This window comes from Eupeodes corollae, chromosome 2 (assembly GCF_945859685.1).
Source record: "Eupeodes corollae chromosome 2, idEupCoro1.1, whole genome shotgun sequence".
In the NCBI taxonomy this organism is placed as follows: domain Eukaryota; kingdom Metazoa; phylum Arthropoda; class Insecta; order Diptera; family Syrphidae; genus Eupeodes; species Eupeodes corollae.
The window spans coordinates 117852734-117869353 of record NC_079148.1 but is presented as its reverse complement, the minus strand read 5'-3'; the positions used below and the strand labels follow the sequence as shown (position 1 = coordinate 117869353).

The 16620-nt window shown below is 30.9% G+C and overlaps 1 protein-coding gene across 1 annotated transcript in view; it reads right to left on the bottom strand.

Moving 5' to 3' along the window:
- Positions 1 to 13638, bottom strand: part of LOC129948577 (dynein axonemal heavy chain 3) — a 131165-nt gene extending 117527 nt beyond the window's left edge. Inside the window, exons 1-10 of the mRNA XM_056059683.1 lie at positions 13217 to 13638; positions 12468 to 12932; positions 10716 to 10754; positions 10453 to 10611; positions 10283 to 10393; positions 6397 to 6554; positions 5916 to 5995; positions 5391 to 5538; positions 1528 to 1644; positions 1130 to 1296 (exon numbers count right to left, since the gene is read on the bottom strand). Of these exons, the coding sequence (XP_055915658.1) occupies positions 1130 to 1296; positions 1528 to 1644; positions 5391 to 5538; positions 5916 to 5995; positions 6397 to 6554; positions 10283 to 10393; positions 10453 to 10611; positions 10716 to 10754; positions 12468 to 12932; positions 13217 to 13361 (1589 nt within the window). The 5' untranslated portion in view covers positions 13362 to 13638. The remainder of the gene's footprint in view (positions 1 to 1129; positions 1297 to 1527; positions 1645 to 5390; positions 5539 to 5915; positions 5996 to 6396; positions 6555 to 10282; positions 10394 to 10452; positions 10612 to 10715; positions 10755 to 12467; positions 12933 to 13216) is intronic.
- Between the last annotated feature and the right edge of the window lie 2982 nt (positions 13639 to 16620).

Below are 16620 nucleotides of genomic sequence, written 5' to 3'. Positions count from 1 at the left end.
ACAGTTTTTTTACAAAAAATAAAAACCTAAAAAAAATGTATAAAAGTTGGTAAAAACTAATTTTCGACTCAAATATATCTTCAAAAATTTTAAATATTGGCTTCAAACTAATTGTATCTTATAAGAAATATTGTTTTCAACATTTGGTAAAATTTTTAAAAAATCCGAATTGCCAGTTTTTTTACAAAAAATAAAAACCTAAAAAAAAACAATACTAAGACTTGGTAAAAATTTACTTTCGGCTCAAATATCTTTTCAAAAATTTAAAATATTGTCTTCAAACTTATTTTATTTCACAGAAAATATTGTTTTCAATATTCAGTAATTTTTATATAAAAATCCAGCATTCCGTTTTTTCATAAACAATAGAATCTACAAAAAATAGTACGCAAATTTGGTTAAAATTGATACGAGTTTATATAGACAAACTTTTAAGCAAGACAAATTGACAGACGGGATGGGAAGTTATCAGTGTGGGTCGCATCTCAGCCTTTTTTTAATTTTTTTTTCAAAAACCTTGTCAGTTTGTGATTTTGTACCCTACTTTTAATTTCAAGAACTCTTAACCTGGAAAATAATACTCTAAAAACTTTTTTCGGAATTAAACCGAGATTAAGTACCAATTTTGACATTCTGTTTTCCTGAAACTGAAATTTTCCAAGTAAATCCTTAACCTCAATCAAGTGACACGTATAGTGCATAAATAAATCTTCCTCAAAGAAGTTAAAATACAACAAGTAGAAAAAGAAAACAAGCTGCAATAATTATTATACTCTTGTAAGTATACGTCTTGTTGTATGTTGTATGTATATATTTACAAAATGATGCATATAGTATACAGAGTCCTGTATTGCGTGTAGAGTGCATCACTATAATCGAGTTTCAAGAAAATGATGCTTCCTCTCGGGTATCCCAAAGGAAGCAGAAATTTCTCAAACTCCTTTCCACTTACTTCGACTATTTCTCATAGGGTGACTTGACTGACGATATACTCTTTAGTAGACAGACAATATACCTTCCTAGACTTACATACTAGCTTTATAGATATAGGAACACTTAAACTTGAGCTAAAGGAAAACAAGAAGTTCTTGTTTTATTTTTCGTTTTTATTTTCCTATGAAAAACTTACTTTAGGATATAGCGCAAGAAAGCACGTTTCACATGATACCGGAAATCCTCTTGGAGATCTATTAGACAAGATATAATTAAAATTGCAGCATCTTGTTGAACACGATGATCGGAATTGAACAGGTAATCCATTAGGATAACTTCAGGATACACATGTGGCCAAAGTTTCTATGAAGAAAGTATATATATATATTATTTTTTATTATATATTTTACTCGATAAAGTTATGTTTGTATGGAAATATATGTACAAAAGTATATTTTTTGGGGGCTTTTCTATTTTCTCATAAGACAACACCACAGAAACATGATGATTTAATAAAGACAGAGTTTACCTATATCATGTTCCTTGGTGTTGTGTTTCTTATGATGATGATGGTAAATGGAATATGCAACTTACCTCTTCTTTGAGTATGAACTTATAGGCCTCATGAAGATACGATACCTTGGCACTGATTTTCGGTAAAAGTTTCTTGATCAATTTTGACGGATAAATCTCGAGGTGATTCACGGACAACTGCAAAGTGTTCATAAAATAGAATGAGGCATGATTTAGTTAAGTTTATGTATAATGTTTGTATATTGTGATGATTGATGAGGATAAAAATGAGATGTTTAGGAAATAAAAACATCTCAAAGGTATACTTTTTGTTTTATTGACTTTGAGTGTTTTGAGTCTTTGAGTTTGTATAATGTTTAAGTGTTTGGACGTGAATTGAATTTGTTTTATTTGATAAATATTGCGACTACAACTTTGTGTGCTGTGTTTTATTTATGTTTGTACATACATATACATGTATATATTGTTAATCAGACAAACTAAAATTGAAACTTCGAAGTACATATGTCAAGTGGTGGATTCGAATTCAAAAATTTCGTCATTTAAATTAACCAAATTCTTTTTTAACGAAAATAAAATGAAAATAACGCTTTAAATTTAAGGTCCTTATTTGTAAGATATTTAAACATAGGTAGTTAAATTATATTTTCTACAAAACGCTACTTTTTGGATTAAGAAATTGTGTTTAAAAATGAAAATAGGTTTTATCAACAATTTTTGTATACACTTAGGCTTATCTAAATAATTAATTAAGTTTTAAGAATGAAAAAGTATTTTCAGCGAACATACAGGCAGCCCAAAGTAAAAAATATTTCTTAATGAGGTCTAACATGTCGTATTTTATTCTGATGCATACGGTGGTCAAAATTTCTAACGCTTATGCAAAATAAAATTTCGTTAAAAATTATTTATCACATGTTCATTAACTGTGGCCATAGCCATATGGAGTGTGAAATAGATCATGGGCTCATTGGAAAAGAAAAGAGAAAGCATCCATACGTTTGGTATCGACTTGTGCGAACTGTTGAAAAGACACAAAAGTTTACGGTTAATGAAATGAAAGGTTCGAACTGGTTTTAAGAAAAATGGCAGAAAGCAAAATAGTTACGATGCACTCGGTCCCCTTAGATAGTTTTGTATAAGGCCAGTGCAAGAAGATAAACCGTTTATAAATGTATCTTTTTTAAAACCCACAACCAACGTTGCCTATTTAAAAGGAACAAAAAATAATTAAAGAGCTTCCTTCCCTTAATAAGACCGGAGTTTCACGAATTTTATATAAATCGACCATCGATCATATATTCGTTCTAAGGAGCATTGCTGAGTCTTTTTTGTGGATCTTAAAGCTTGACTCAGTTAATCGAAACGCATTGATGTTTAAGTTGTTTGGATCCGGGATGTCGTTTAAGTTTGGAAGAGTTATTCAGAACTTGTACGCAGACATGAGAGCAGCGATATGGAATTGAAAGCAGGTATATCTGAATGGTTTTAAACGCAGTCGGAAGTAAGACAGGGCTGTGCTCTCAGTCCTATCACATCGCTGATACCAGGAGGTGTTAGATATGCTGGAGAAGTCATTAAAGTCTTACTCTTCGCAGATGATATAGTCTTGCTGGCAAACTCACAACAATCCTTACAGCTTATGATAAATCTACTTTCGGCTTGGTAGTGAACCTGAACAAGTCGAAAGTGATGGTTATCAAGAAAGGTGGAGGAAGGTTAAACTCAGGTGAATAATGGTACTTTAACAATGAGAACATAGAAAGATTGAAAGAATACAAATATGTAGATTGAAAGAATACAAATATGTAGAATATTTAACCCAAAACTTAAGTATGGAAAAACACCTCAACGAAAAGCTTCTTAAGGCTAAAACCGCGATTAACGTGGCATGGAAAGAATTTTTCAACAACAAAAACATTGCGGAAAGCAGTAAATATAAAGTATCCCAATCAATCCAGTTATATGCAGCCCAAGTGCGGGGAGCAAAGAATTTTGAGACTGTGGAAAAACTCCTGAGATTTTATTTAAAATGAACATTCCGCCTTCCTTCATGCACCCCAACCTACATGATAATGTTAGAAACAGGCTTATCCCCACTCTTCATAAAAACGTTGAAGCTGCAAGTCGATTACATTCTGAAAGTATAGAATATGCCCAACAATAGCTTACCAAAACAAGCAGCTTTTCCAGCGATACAAAGCAAAACAGGATGGGTTGAAGAATGGATTGGGCTAGCAGAAGATACAGGTGTAAATTTAAATCTCAGTGAACAGAGTACATGGAAATCGTCACTGTACCAGGTGTCTGGATGAAAATTCATCAGATGATCTATAGAAGGCTGAATTATAATCTTAATGAAAGAAACTACTTCCAGGACATAAATACTGTAGAGCAAATCTCCAACAAGGTGAACTTCTCAACATTAATTACGTTCCACATCGCGAAGATCTTCCACTGCTATGTGATATTTGCAATATGGCTGAACGAGAGGATATTTTTCATTTTGTCGGAAGGTGTTCAGTCCTGAGAGATATCGAGTTTTGGAAAAAATGTAACGTTTTCAAAAAACCCCACAAAATTATGACATTTTGATCATTCAGTATTACTAAGACAGTAAAAAGTTATTGAAATCGGTTGATTAGTTATTAAAAATAAAATTTAAAAAGGGATTACCCTTCTGGAGCAATACAAAAAATGTATTTTTCTTTTTTAAAGAAGCTAACTCAGGAAAACAAATTTGAGGAAATTTAAAAAGAATCTGAGTTTGTTTTTGGAAAAATTCAAATTATCAATATTTCACCAAAAAATTGGTAGGTCGACTATTGTTATTTTTCGTCTTAAAACCTTAAATTTCTAGTTTGAACTCAATCGACACAATGGGTTTGCTATAGGAGCGAGGACAGACATACGGACGTGATCGAAGGATCCACTTTTTTAATTTCTCTGCTATGGCATGTTTGATTAAAATCTCGAGTTCAAAATTTTTACAAATGCAATACTTGCCATAAAGTCCCAATATTTCGAAAGTAGTGAAAAATAAGCAACCTCCTTACGAATTCATATTACCCAAAAGAACTGTTCCTAGAATTGGTCTATGTTTTCTGTTGTTGGGGTTCGCAAAACTTACTAAAAGGCAGACTGTTTACTTAATTAATCAACCCAAACAAATTAAATGTTACCTTAGATAATATTCTAAATATTAGCAAAAGTTCAAACTAAGATTGGCAACGGAATTTGCGGAACCACTTAAAACTTTGTGAAAAAATGCTTTTTGATAGGTGCAAAGTAAAAAGCTGTTAAGTTGTAAGAAAAATTTAAGAGGATCATACATTTCCTGCCAGATTAAAGAGGTAAGCTTTGAGGATTTTCATCTTCTCATAAATTAAATGTAGTGAAATGCTTCCAAGGAGAGTTTTTGTGAAAGTTATAATATCTCAATTTCCATAAATCAAAAATGTACTTTGACCTTAATCATATTTCAGTGTTTTCTTATCCTTTTCCTAGAATTCTCTCCAACTTAAACTGCAATCCAATACTGTTGTTTGCTTTGACTCTTAAACATGTAAGAATGCAAATTATGCACACAATTAATTTTTCACTTTTAACCCAAGCATTCTTGGAATTATTATTATTATTTTTTTCTTTTGTTTATATTAAAAGCCCTTTAGTGTTTCACATAATTTAAAAATTAAAACAGTATTCTGCCTTATAAAAGTTTTTCTCAATTTTTTTATTCACACAACCCTTGTGTGGAGTGGAGTGAAGTGGAGTGAAGTGAAGCACACACACAATAAAAAAATAAAAATAAGTAATTCAATTTTAGTTAAGATAATTATAGAAAATTCTATACAGAATGAATAAGAAACATATACAAACAACAAAAAAAATTAAAAAAAAAACTTAAAATAAAATAAACTTACGTTATCCATTAAACTCATAGCTCGCTTTTGAACTCTGATAGTGAACTTTGGCAATGTTTTGTTTATTTCATCTTGATAGCTTTTAAAAATTGCACTTTTTTGTTCCTCAGGATCAACTGGCAGGAATCCTTCCTTGTACTTGTAGCTTCTATGTGTATACATTGTTTTTAAAGTGAAAAAGTTTATTTTTATTTTATTTTCTTTACTTTTTATTTTTCAAGAGCAAAATACATCTAAGTACCTACCTCAAAACAAAAACAAAAAAATCATAGCATAAAAGCAAAATAAAATGTTTTTCTTTGCAGCAACTAAAATAATTAAAATCTCTTTTCATAGAGTGAAAAAAGGACGAAGAAAAACTGTGTTTTTTTTTTTTGTTAAACTCTCTAAGAGATGAAATTATAAAAAGTTAACATGACTGCAGCAAAAATAAAAAAATAAAAATATTATAAACATAACTAAAAAGGATACACACAAAAAAAAACTAAACAAAATATAAACAAGAACCAAACACACAACTCTTACTCTTGGTCTTTTTGCTTCAAGCTTTTCATAAACTCTTCCGTGGATAGTGAAATCCTTCGCTTTGGTTTCACCTTTGTACTCTGGTATTCAACCGCAAAGACGCAAAGAAATAGTACGAGGGTATATGGGATGATGAATAGGATAGGTAAAGGGAGTAGTATAGTAGTAAAATGTGGTTACAAAAAATTGAGCACATAAAAAGGAGAATATTTGAAAAAATAATGTTTTAGTACTTTTTTGTATCTTTTTAATATATAAAATATTTTATGCAGGATGTTCCAGGAACCGATGATAAAAGTCATTCTGTCGTCGAGTAAAAGAAGTCTAGCTTTTATACTGTACCAATAGAAAATATAAACATTGTTCTTTGTTTTGTATCCCTCACTCGAGAAGTCGTATGCATTTAGTTGGTTTTTAGGGAGTTTAAAATTAAACAACTCCCTGGAAAATTCTGGAACACCCTGTTTATTAAAAAACTTACAGTTTTTAAACTCGTTTCCCTCGGGTAGCATTTTAATGGTGTAGTAGTGGAATTTTGTATACTTTTTCTTCTAGCTTCTTCAAGTTTGGCTTTTTTGACGACAGGCTCAATTAGCTTGTCAATAATATTACCTACTCTTTCAAGTTCTGCCTTGAGTTCTGAAATTATGTTAAAAAAAATACATAAATATTTTCATAAATCAAATTAATTTGCGTATAAAATAGAAAACATAACATGGATGGCGTTGTATGAATACTCTTATACAACTTGTTTGTCGTTATGGAGCAAAACAAAATGAGGGTATTAATAGAATATGTTTCATTTATAAACATTTTATTACTTAACATAAAGGTATAAAGAAGTAATTCATTTTTAAATTAAAAACTAAGAAACAATGGCTTAGGTTATGAGTTATTTTTGTCATAACTAAATATAAGGCCTTTGATATTGAAGAACTTTAAGCTATTTTCTGTCAAGATATAAGAGACATAAAAGCATTTTAGTTACATTTGTGGAAGGGTTCATTTTGGCTTTGTTTAACAAATTGTCAACTGATTTGCAACAGGCATTTTTTAATGGAATAAGTTTGAAGATAGTGTCTTTATTTTTCGCTGGATTATATTGAACTTGATAGACAGTTTTTACCAAATATTGAAGTATTTTTTTAAGGACTATATTTTAAAAAAATATATTATTGTTGTAGAAGCTTTCGGAGATGTCAAAAACATCATTCACAATTATTTTTAAAGGTTAAAAAACATTTTTGTTCATAAAAAAACACAAGGGAAAAATATTTTATTAACTTCCCATAGGAAGTTATTATATTTGTCGATTTGAAAATGTTGGCATTTCTCTTCATTTCATAGGTCCCAAGATTCGAATGGAAAAGATTTTAAGAGACAATTTGTGCGTGTGTATGAACGTTTGTTCTTACGTTCGTTCGTTCGTTCTTTCGGGAAGTTTTTTCGTAGTCCGTAGCTCAAGAACCAGTAGAACCAGATATCGACTTCAAATACATTTTGTTATTCAGATAATAATGCAGAAATATGCAGACAGGACTTTCATAGAAATTACGTCAACCGTTTTTTTACGATTCTAGCTCCAAAACTATTTTAGGAAATAAAGAATTAACTGGTAAAATTTTGAGAAACATCGAATTGACAATTTTTGTTAATAAAAAATAAATATCTAAAAAAGATTACCAGATGTTCGTCAAAATTTATTTCCGACGCAAATATCTTTGCTAAAAATTAAGATAATGGTTTCAAACTAATTTTGCTTTATAACAAATATTGTTTTCAACATACGGTACAATTTTGAGAAAAATCGAATTGACACTCTTTTTTATAAAAAAAAATAAAAACCCAAAAGAAAAACGTTACTAAAAGTTGAAAACAAATAATTATTCATTTCAAAAATTAAGATATTGGCTTTAAATTAATTTTGTTTTATAAAAAATATCGTTATCAACATTCAACGGCAAAATTTTGAGAAAATTCAAACTGACAGTTTTTTTTACAAAAAATAAAAAGTGCGTTGGACTGTCATGCCAAAAGGTCTTGGGTTCGATAAAAATCGAAACTTTTTCATGACAAAAATTAATCTTGAAGGAATTGTCAATTCCTCGCAAGAGGCATTGGCACAGGCAGGGATTGAACCCAAGACCCCTTGCATGACAGGCTAACGCACTAACCATCATGCCACGGGTACGACTTGGTAAATTTTTAAGAATAATTCGACTGACAACTTTTTTAACTCAACACGAAACCTGCAAACTTTTAAGCAAGACAAATCGACAGACGGAATGGGAGATTATCAGTGTGGGTCGCATCCCAGCCTCTTTATTAACTTCCCATAGGAAGTTATTGTAATGGATCCGATTTGTTAAATTGAAAATTTTGACATTTCTCGACGTTTCAAGGTCCCTAGAGTCGAAATAAAAGATTTTTAGAAAGATGTCTGTTCGTGCGTGTGTACGTACGTTTGTACGTCCGTACGTCCGTACGTTCGCGACGTTTTTTTCGTCGTCAATAGCTCACGAACCAGAAGAGATATCAACTTCAAACACATTATACAGATAATAAGGCAGAAAGATGCAGAAAGGGCTCTCAAGAAAATTGCGTGGGTGGTTTTTTTACCATAGCAGTTTAAAAAAAAGGTGAAAATTTTGGTTAACCCTAAATATCTTACGAACCAGAAACGCTAGAGACTTGAATTAAATTGTATATAATATATGGTAACGTGATACCAAACAGGTATATTTTTTGAAAAAAATCAATATAACAGTTTTTTTTAAATCAATAAAACGGAAAAAAAATTTGTCACCTCCAAAATTTTACGACTGAAATATGATTTCATCTCTAAAACAATTTTGTGCAACGAAGAATAATGTTTTTGACATCTGATAAAATTTTGAGACAAATCATATTGACAATTTTTTTCATAAAAAATAAAAATTTAAATAAAACATTACTCAAAGTTCGTAAAAATTGAATATCGATTCAAATATCTTTTCAAAAACTTGAAATTTAATCTTCAAGCTTATTTTATCTTATAAGAAATATTGTTTTCAACATTTTGAAAAATGTTGAGAAAAATCGAATTGACAGTTTTTTTACAAAAAATAAAAACCTAAAAAAAAATGTATAAAAGTTGGTAAAAATTGATTTTCGACTCAAATATCTTTTCAAAATTTTAAGATATTAACTTTAATTTACTTTTATCTTTCAAAAAATCTTGTTGTCAACATTCAGTTAAAGTTTGAAAAATCGAATTGACAGTTTTTGTACACAAAATTAAAAACCGAAACAAAATTAACAAAAGTTGGTAAAAAAATGATTTTCGATTTAAATATCTTTTAAAAACTTTGAGATAATAGCTTCTAACTAATTTTTTCTTATAAGAAATATATTTTTCAACATTAGGACAAATTTTGAGAAAAATCGAATTGACAGTTTTTTTACAAAAAATAAAAACCTAAAAAAAAATGTATAAAAGTTGGTAAAAATTGATTTTCCACTCAAATATATCTTTACAAATTTTAAATATTGGCTTCAAACCAATTTTATCTTATAAGAAATATTGTTTTCGATATTTGGTAAAATTTTTAAAAAATTCAAATTGACAATTTTTTTACAAAAAATAAAACTCTAAAAAAAATAGCTTTTCAAAAATTAAAAATATTGGCTTCAAACTTAATTTATTTCACAGAAAATATTGTTTTCAATATTAATAATTTTATATAAAAATCCAACAGTCCGTTTTTTCATAAAAAATAAAATCTACAAAAAATAGTACGCAAATTTGGTAAACATTGATAGGAGTACATATAGACAAACTTTTAAGCAAGACAAATCGACAGACGGGATTTGAAGTTATCAGTGTGGGTCGCGTCCCAGCCTCTTTTTGTATTTTTAATTAAAACAAAAATGTTTTTCTCTTTTTACTTTTAAACCTTTTAATATTTATATTGGGATTTGGTTGAAGAATTTTAGCCCGGACTTTTCAACATACGGCAAATTTTAGAGCTTGAGAAGACAAAAGACTAAGTTTTCGGTTGTGAACAAAATTCTCATTTGTTAATGGGCACAGTTAAACAAACGCTTATTTTTGTAGACTCAAGAGATTTTTAGTTGACAATGTCCAAATCTGGAAAATTACAATAACTATCCAATTCACAACTTATATACTGAACAAAAATTTAACAAGTCCTCAAATCAACGGATACAATTTCTTAATACTTTTTACGAGTTTAGGATTTGTTCTTGTACTAGATGAGTTTGATTTTTTTGTTTTGTTCTATTAAAATGGGTCAAAACTTTTTGGGGAAAATCCCTATTTTTTATGAATTTAATTCAATAATATATTTGATAAAAAATTTCATCACCTTTAGGTGTTCTCAAAGCATAATGATCTCCAGCTTTAAATCTCTCCACTTTTGTTCGTTTTCCAATTGCTGGAAGTCTCAGATTTCTTGCCAATGGGCTATAAAAACAACCTGTTGAAAAATGTTAATTAAATCAAATTGAAACCAAAAAAAAGACAATAACTTCATACCAATAGTATCCATTGCTCCTCTATGTAACTGTAGAAGCTCATTGGAAAGTAGCGGAAATTTGGTCCTTACATTATCGTGAAAAACTCTTACTCTTCTATTGCGATATAATCTTAATATCTCATTGGTTATTTTAAAGACTCGCTCTTCACTAGGTCCATCTGTTAGTATAGTCAAAAAAAGGGCCAAAATAGATAGACTTTATTTTTATTTGCCAACAAAAAAATAAAAACAAAAAACCATTAAACAGATCCGGGAGCCTTACCAGGATATTGGTCATCTAGCCACGGGTAACGATCATTATCTGGAAAATAATTAAATGCTTCAATGAGTCCAATATCCATATACGAGTATATACATGTGTTTGGGTGTGTGAGTGCATTGCCTGTAGAGAAATTTTCTATTTGAACCTTAAAACATTGATAATGACAACCTAAATAATTGATATACCCCAAGGGTGGTACGAATTTGGTCATGCAGACTAAACACATTTCTTGCCTAAGCACACCTGTGGTGTTTCAACTTTTGTTCTTTTTCTTTCTCAACCTCAACTGAACTTAAAAACACAACAAAAATACATTTTCCAATGAATTTAAAATTGAAAAAAAAAGAAGTCAACCTAAAATGGTCACATCACTTGATAGCCATTTTGGGATAATGTCTATAAGGTATAGTCTACAGGGGGTTTACCTAAATACTTACTTTTACTCATACCTTAGAATATGCACAAGGGCACCCGATGACATTACACTTATGTGATCTGGGTAGCTTGGAAGGTATAACCTTTGTGTGACTTTAAGTCAACTAAAAATATAAGAAGAATGAGTAAGTGAGTGAGTGAAAAAAAGAAACAAAAACTTGAAAAAAAATTGAAAACCCAAAAATAACCCAAAGTACTTTGTATATGAACGTAAAACAGGGGTGCAAAATGTTTAAAATGGTAAATTTCAATTTCCTGTTTTGAATAATCGAAGAGGTCCATTTAACGAATGACCAATTCACATAGAAGAACCCTTTGGGATTGGATGACTCTTGAAACTGTCGTTTTACGTGCTAATAGTCAGAATTAACATGTTGTTATGAGAAGGGTCTTTTCTCTACATATGTTTTATGGTATAGTTTTATGTAGTGAAAAAATCTTATAGCTTTGACTTAGGTTGATACATATGTTTATTTTGATTTAAAATAACCTCAAGATTTTACACATCATCGCCATATTTTAATTAATTAATTGAATTAATTTCAAAGGAGACGACTCAACTAAAGATCTTAATTTTAAAACGTAAAATTTTTTAAAACTGAGGTGTGTGTTGAAACTTAAACAAATCTTAGAGAAAGTAACACTTAAGAAAATTGCACTTGTCTCTTTGGAAGAGCTTATTATTTAGAAGTAATGCAATGTAGTTTTGAAAAAAGCGAATAAAGAGAAAAAGATTTGAATAATCAATAAATGTGTTTTTTTTTTGAAAATGTTAATGCTAAGAAATATTTAAAAAATGATAACCATAAAATTTTAATTGAAATTTATGATTAAGATATTGTTACATTTATTGTTTTAATTTTGGAACTATGAGATAGAAACAAAATTTAATTGAAAGTTATTGTTTCAGTAATGAAGGCGTTTACTACATTAATAAGTAATTAAAGTTCAAGGTTAATTTTCATAGCAATATTATACATTACAACTACACTTACTATTATTTATACCTAAATGAATTACATTTTTTTTCATTTGGAAAATTTCATTTTTAACCAATTACAATACAACACATGAACTTCTATAACCGATCAATTCTTCCAACCCCAATTCTTCTTTTCGATTTACTTAACTCTAACTATATGTCTTCAACAACTCTGATGTTAAATCCAAAAGATTGTACCTATTCATTCAAAAATAGCACACCTGCACTTGACTTAGTTCTATTTCTCAGTTTTTCTTCACTTTGTTTTATTTAAATAACTGTCTATCAAAAAGCTTAAAAAGAGATTATAACTCTGACTATGAAACAAAACATACCTGCTGACGTCCCAAATGAATACGTTCGTATTGTTTGATCCTTAATTAAATCGAATTTTCTCGGCAAAACAATATCTTCGATGTCAATTTCCATTTCGTCCTCATTGCTGATGCTCTTCTCATAATTGTGTTCCATAATTGAAGTACTTCGTCGTTCGTCATTCTCAACAACAATACTTCTTCCACTCCCAAGTTCTCTTTTTCCGCTGTCATCACCATCGACACTCTGTCTACCATCAAATACAACTTGCCACAATTTTCTACCTCCACCTCCTTTACAACTTTCATCGCTGATGCTGATGCTGCTACCACCATCACCATCACCATCCTCATCACCATCACCATCATCATCGTCATCATTTTTATCCCACCCATTCGATGGTGGGACATTGAAAATTCTTTTATATGAATGAAAATTCATTTCAACATTGCACTTCCCAACAATTGAGTCCTCTTGCATCCTTGCTGAAATGAAGAAGGAGCAGAAATACAAAAAAAGAAGAATTAAATAGTAAAGCAGTTCCCGAATACAAAACACACAGAATGCTCAACCCAAAAAATGTACATATGGATGCAATTTTTGTAGATGTAGAAGCTATATATAGTTGTTTTTTTTTATGAAGAAAAAGTCCTTTCAATTGGAAATTCTTTCAAAAAAAAAATATATTCAATTCGATATTTTTCTCCAATTATTGCATTGTGAACTTTCTTTCGGCAAGGAGCATAGTGTTGGATTAATAAATAATTACAGATTTTTTCAATGAGGAATCCTTTGGCCGGATCCAGTGGCAAATCATCCGGTTGGTATTCAAATCGATAGAAGGGCAGGTCCTCGATATGCCGTCGGGGATGCGAAATTGATTTCTTCTTTTGTAGATTTTGTCCTTTTTTCATGTTGTTTTTTGTTTTGTATTTGTATTTTTTGATATTTTGTTATCCTGACCAAATTTTGTGATGCATTCGTTTCGTTGCAATCGATGGATGGTTGTGTTTGATTTTGGGGTTTGTTCTCTTTATATTTCGAATTCGTCCTCGGGAATTTGAGATACTTTTTGCTAGTTTAATTGACAACAACAAAAGATATATACAGATAAAAAAACAAGACTATCCTAGTCCGTCACTCGGTTTTTTTAACGTTGTCTTTTATTTTTACAAATACTTTTGTGATTTGTCTATGAATTGTGAAAACAAACTGACAAGTCGAATAAACAAAAAATTAAAAAAAAGGGATGATGAAAATACAAAGTGAGCTGGAAAACAAACATGTTGTATCGGTTGGTGTGACAGGTGCATGATGTTTTTTTTCTGACAGGAACGTTGCAATAGCAACGGTGGCGGCGGATATTGTGGTTTGGTTGCTATTCCAAATTTTTAGAAAAAAAAATAAACAAAATAAAAATGAAATAGACGTCTACATTTTGAAATTGCAGTTTTGTGTTTAGATTGATTTAACGTTTGACGGAAATTTAATGCACACTGTATCAACTTAGTACAATGATGAATATTGAGATATTTTATTTAATGTTTCAACAATTATTTTCGCAAAATGAAAATATTAGAAGAATACATTTTAAAGATAAAATGTTGTTGGGTGTGTTGAGCATCGATTTATTTTCTAAACGTGTTCATGTGGTCGATGACTGAAGCTTCAAGAGAATCAAATCATAACCAAATAAATAACAAGGTAAAACCATAAGCGCAGGTTTGATATCAATTAATTTTTTAAATACCTTCTAAAGTTGTTTTGTTTTTTTTACAAATTTCAGACGTGGAAGTGACATTCGATTTCAGAAAAATTGTTTTTTACTATGAATTGTGAGGTCGGCTTAGGAGTTATTGGGATAATTGGGACGAAGATGGTTTTGGCATCACAATCTATTTTGATTTCCTCGATAGGTCCGCAGAGGACACTTCCATGTGTACCTACTACAAAACTAATTTCACAATCCATATTCTGAATCTATTTGGAGACGTTAAAACCAAAAAATGTCTCGGTATAGTGATGTCGTTTTCATATATAGTAATTGAGTATCGTCTTGGTATCGGTCTCATGGTCTTTTCTCTTGCATATTGTCATTTTAGTCTCCTCTGGGCTAGTCAGTATTTAAAGCACAAACAGATATGAAAACTACCTTATATTTGAATCCAAAAATCTGGTCATGAATCCAAAATAATTCTTTTTGGGAGCAACGACTTAACTTGTTGTGTTTGTGTAGAGTGTTTCAATGTTGTTTCAATAAAGGGTGTAACAACATTAAATTCAAATTTAATTTAAAGCAGAGGCTGGAATGCAACCCGCAATGATAACTTGCCATCCCATGTGTCGATTTGTCTTGGTTAAAAGATTTGTAGGTTATTGAATTTTGTTAAAAAGTCGTCAGGTGAATTGTTCTAAAAAAAATATATAAATTACCAACCATATTTTGCATATGGCAAAAGAGTTTGATTCCAAAATCTTCTTTGGTTAACGAGATTTTTATTGGAAAGTTTTTCCAATTTTAGTATAAAATTTCTTCTATAAAGAAGAATGATGAATGAAATTAATTTAAAGTCAATATTTTCTATTATTCACGAGATATCGAGATATCGAGAACCGTACTATTTTGCTTAATATTTTACTAACTTTTAGTAATGATTTTCTTAGGTTTTTATGTTTTGTGAAAAAAACTGTCAATTCGATTTTAATTCAAATTTGACTGAATGTTGAAAACAACATTTTTCATAAAATAATATTAATTTAAAGCCAAAATCCCAAAGTTTTTATATTTTATAGAAACCATTCGACCATTCCTGTGTGCGACTAGTACTTTCAGGGATGGAGGAGACCTACAGTCTTAAGACGAATCCAAACGCTTGGTTAGAGAAAGCACATTACATGCCAAGAATTACTCTTGGAGGATTTGTCAATTCCTCGCAAGAGGTGGTATCCGTAAAAAAAACTTCAGATGGCACAGGCAGGGATTGAACCCAAGACCTCTGGCGTGACAGCCCTACACACTTACCGCTGCGTCACGGGTACCAAAATTTTTTGATTTATAAAAAAACCGATGATTGCATTTTTTCCCAAAAATATACTAGTTTGGTATAACGTTACAATGTATGATATAAAACGTAATTCAAATCGTCACCATCGACAGACGTAACTTTGAGGTAATCAAGGACTTCGTCTACTTTAGCTCAGCTGTAAACGCAGAAAACAACACCAGCGATGAGATCAAACGGAAAATAACTCTTGTTAACCGGTGTTTCTTTCTGTTAAAAAAGCAATTGAGTGATATAGTCCCCTCTCGAAGGACCAATATGTCGCTATATAAGACCCTTATCATAACCTTCCTGCTATACGGTGCAGAAGTATGGACTATGACAAAAGCGGATGAAAGCACCGTGGGTCGGTTCGAGAGAAAAGTTCTTCGTGTGATCTACGGTCACATATGCATCGAATGAGAGTGGAGAGATAATGGAACGGTGAGCTGTACGGGTTGTACAGCGACCTAGACTAAGATGGTTGGGTCACGTAGAGCGCATGGAAACCAATACACTGGCCCGGAAAGTCTTTGAATCCACACCCACAGTGGAGGAAGACCGCGTATCAGGTGGGGCGCAAAAGTGGAAAGTGACCTCACCCAACTTGGAGCGCACAGGACTGTATTATTGGTTGGTAAGATATTTTGGGTAAACTAAAATTTTCAGCCCTTTTTTGCATCTTTCTGATTCATTTGAAGTCGATATCTCGATAGTTTATTTATGGAATAACACATTGGAGAAATGGCAATGGCTGTTTGTCGGAATTTTTAATGAAGATTCTGTATAAATGTGGCTGAGTTTATTTAATGCAACGTTGTTGATTATTCTTTACATGTCTGTGGGCTTGTTGATATAGAACTGTAATTTAAAAGAACCCTGTAAAAAATCGAATAGTATGATATCACAAGATCTAAGGAGCCAATGCTGATTATCGAAAGGAGAAGATATAGGAACTGGAAATGTCTCATGCTTTCATTAAAGTGTTTCGCTGGCTGTATGGCATGTCGCAACGCCTTGTTGAAACCACTCCGATATTAATCGGAAGTAATTACTGCTTGAGAAACCTCTTTTCAAAAAAGAAGATGGGATGCGACCCACACTGATAACTTCCCGTCGCATCTGTCGATTT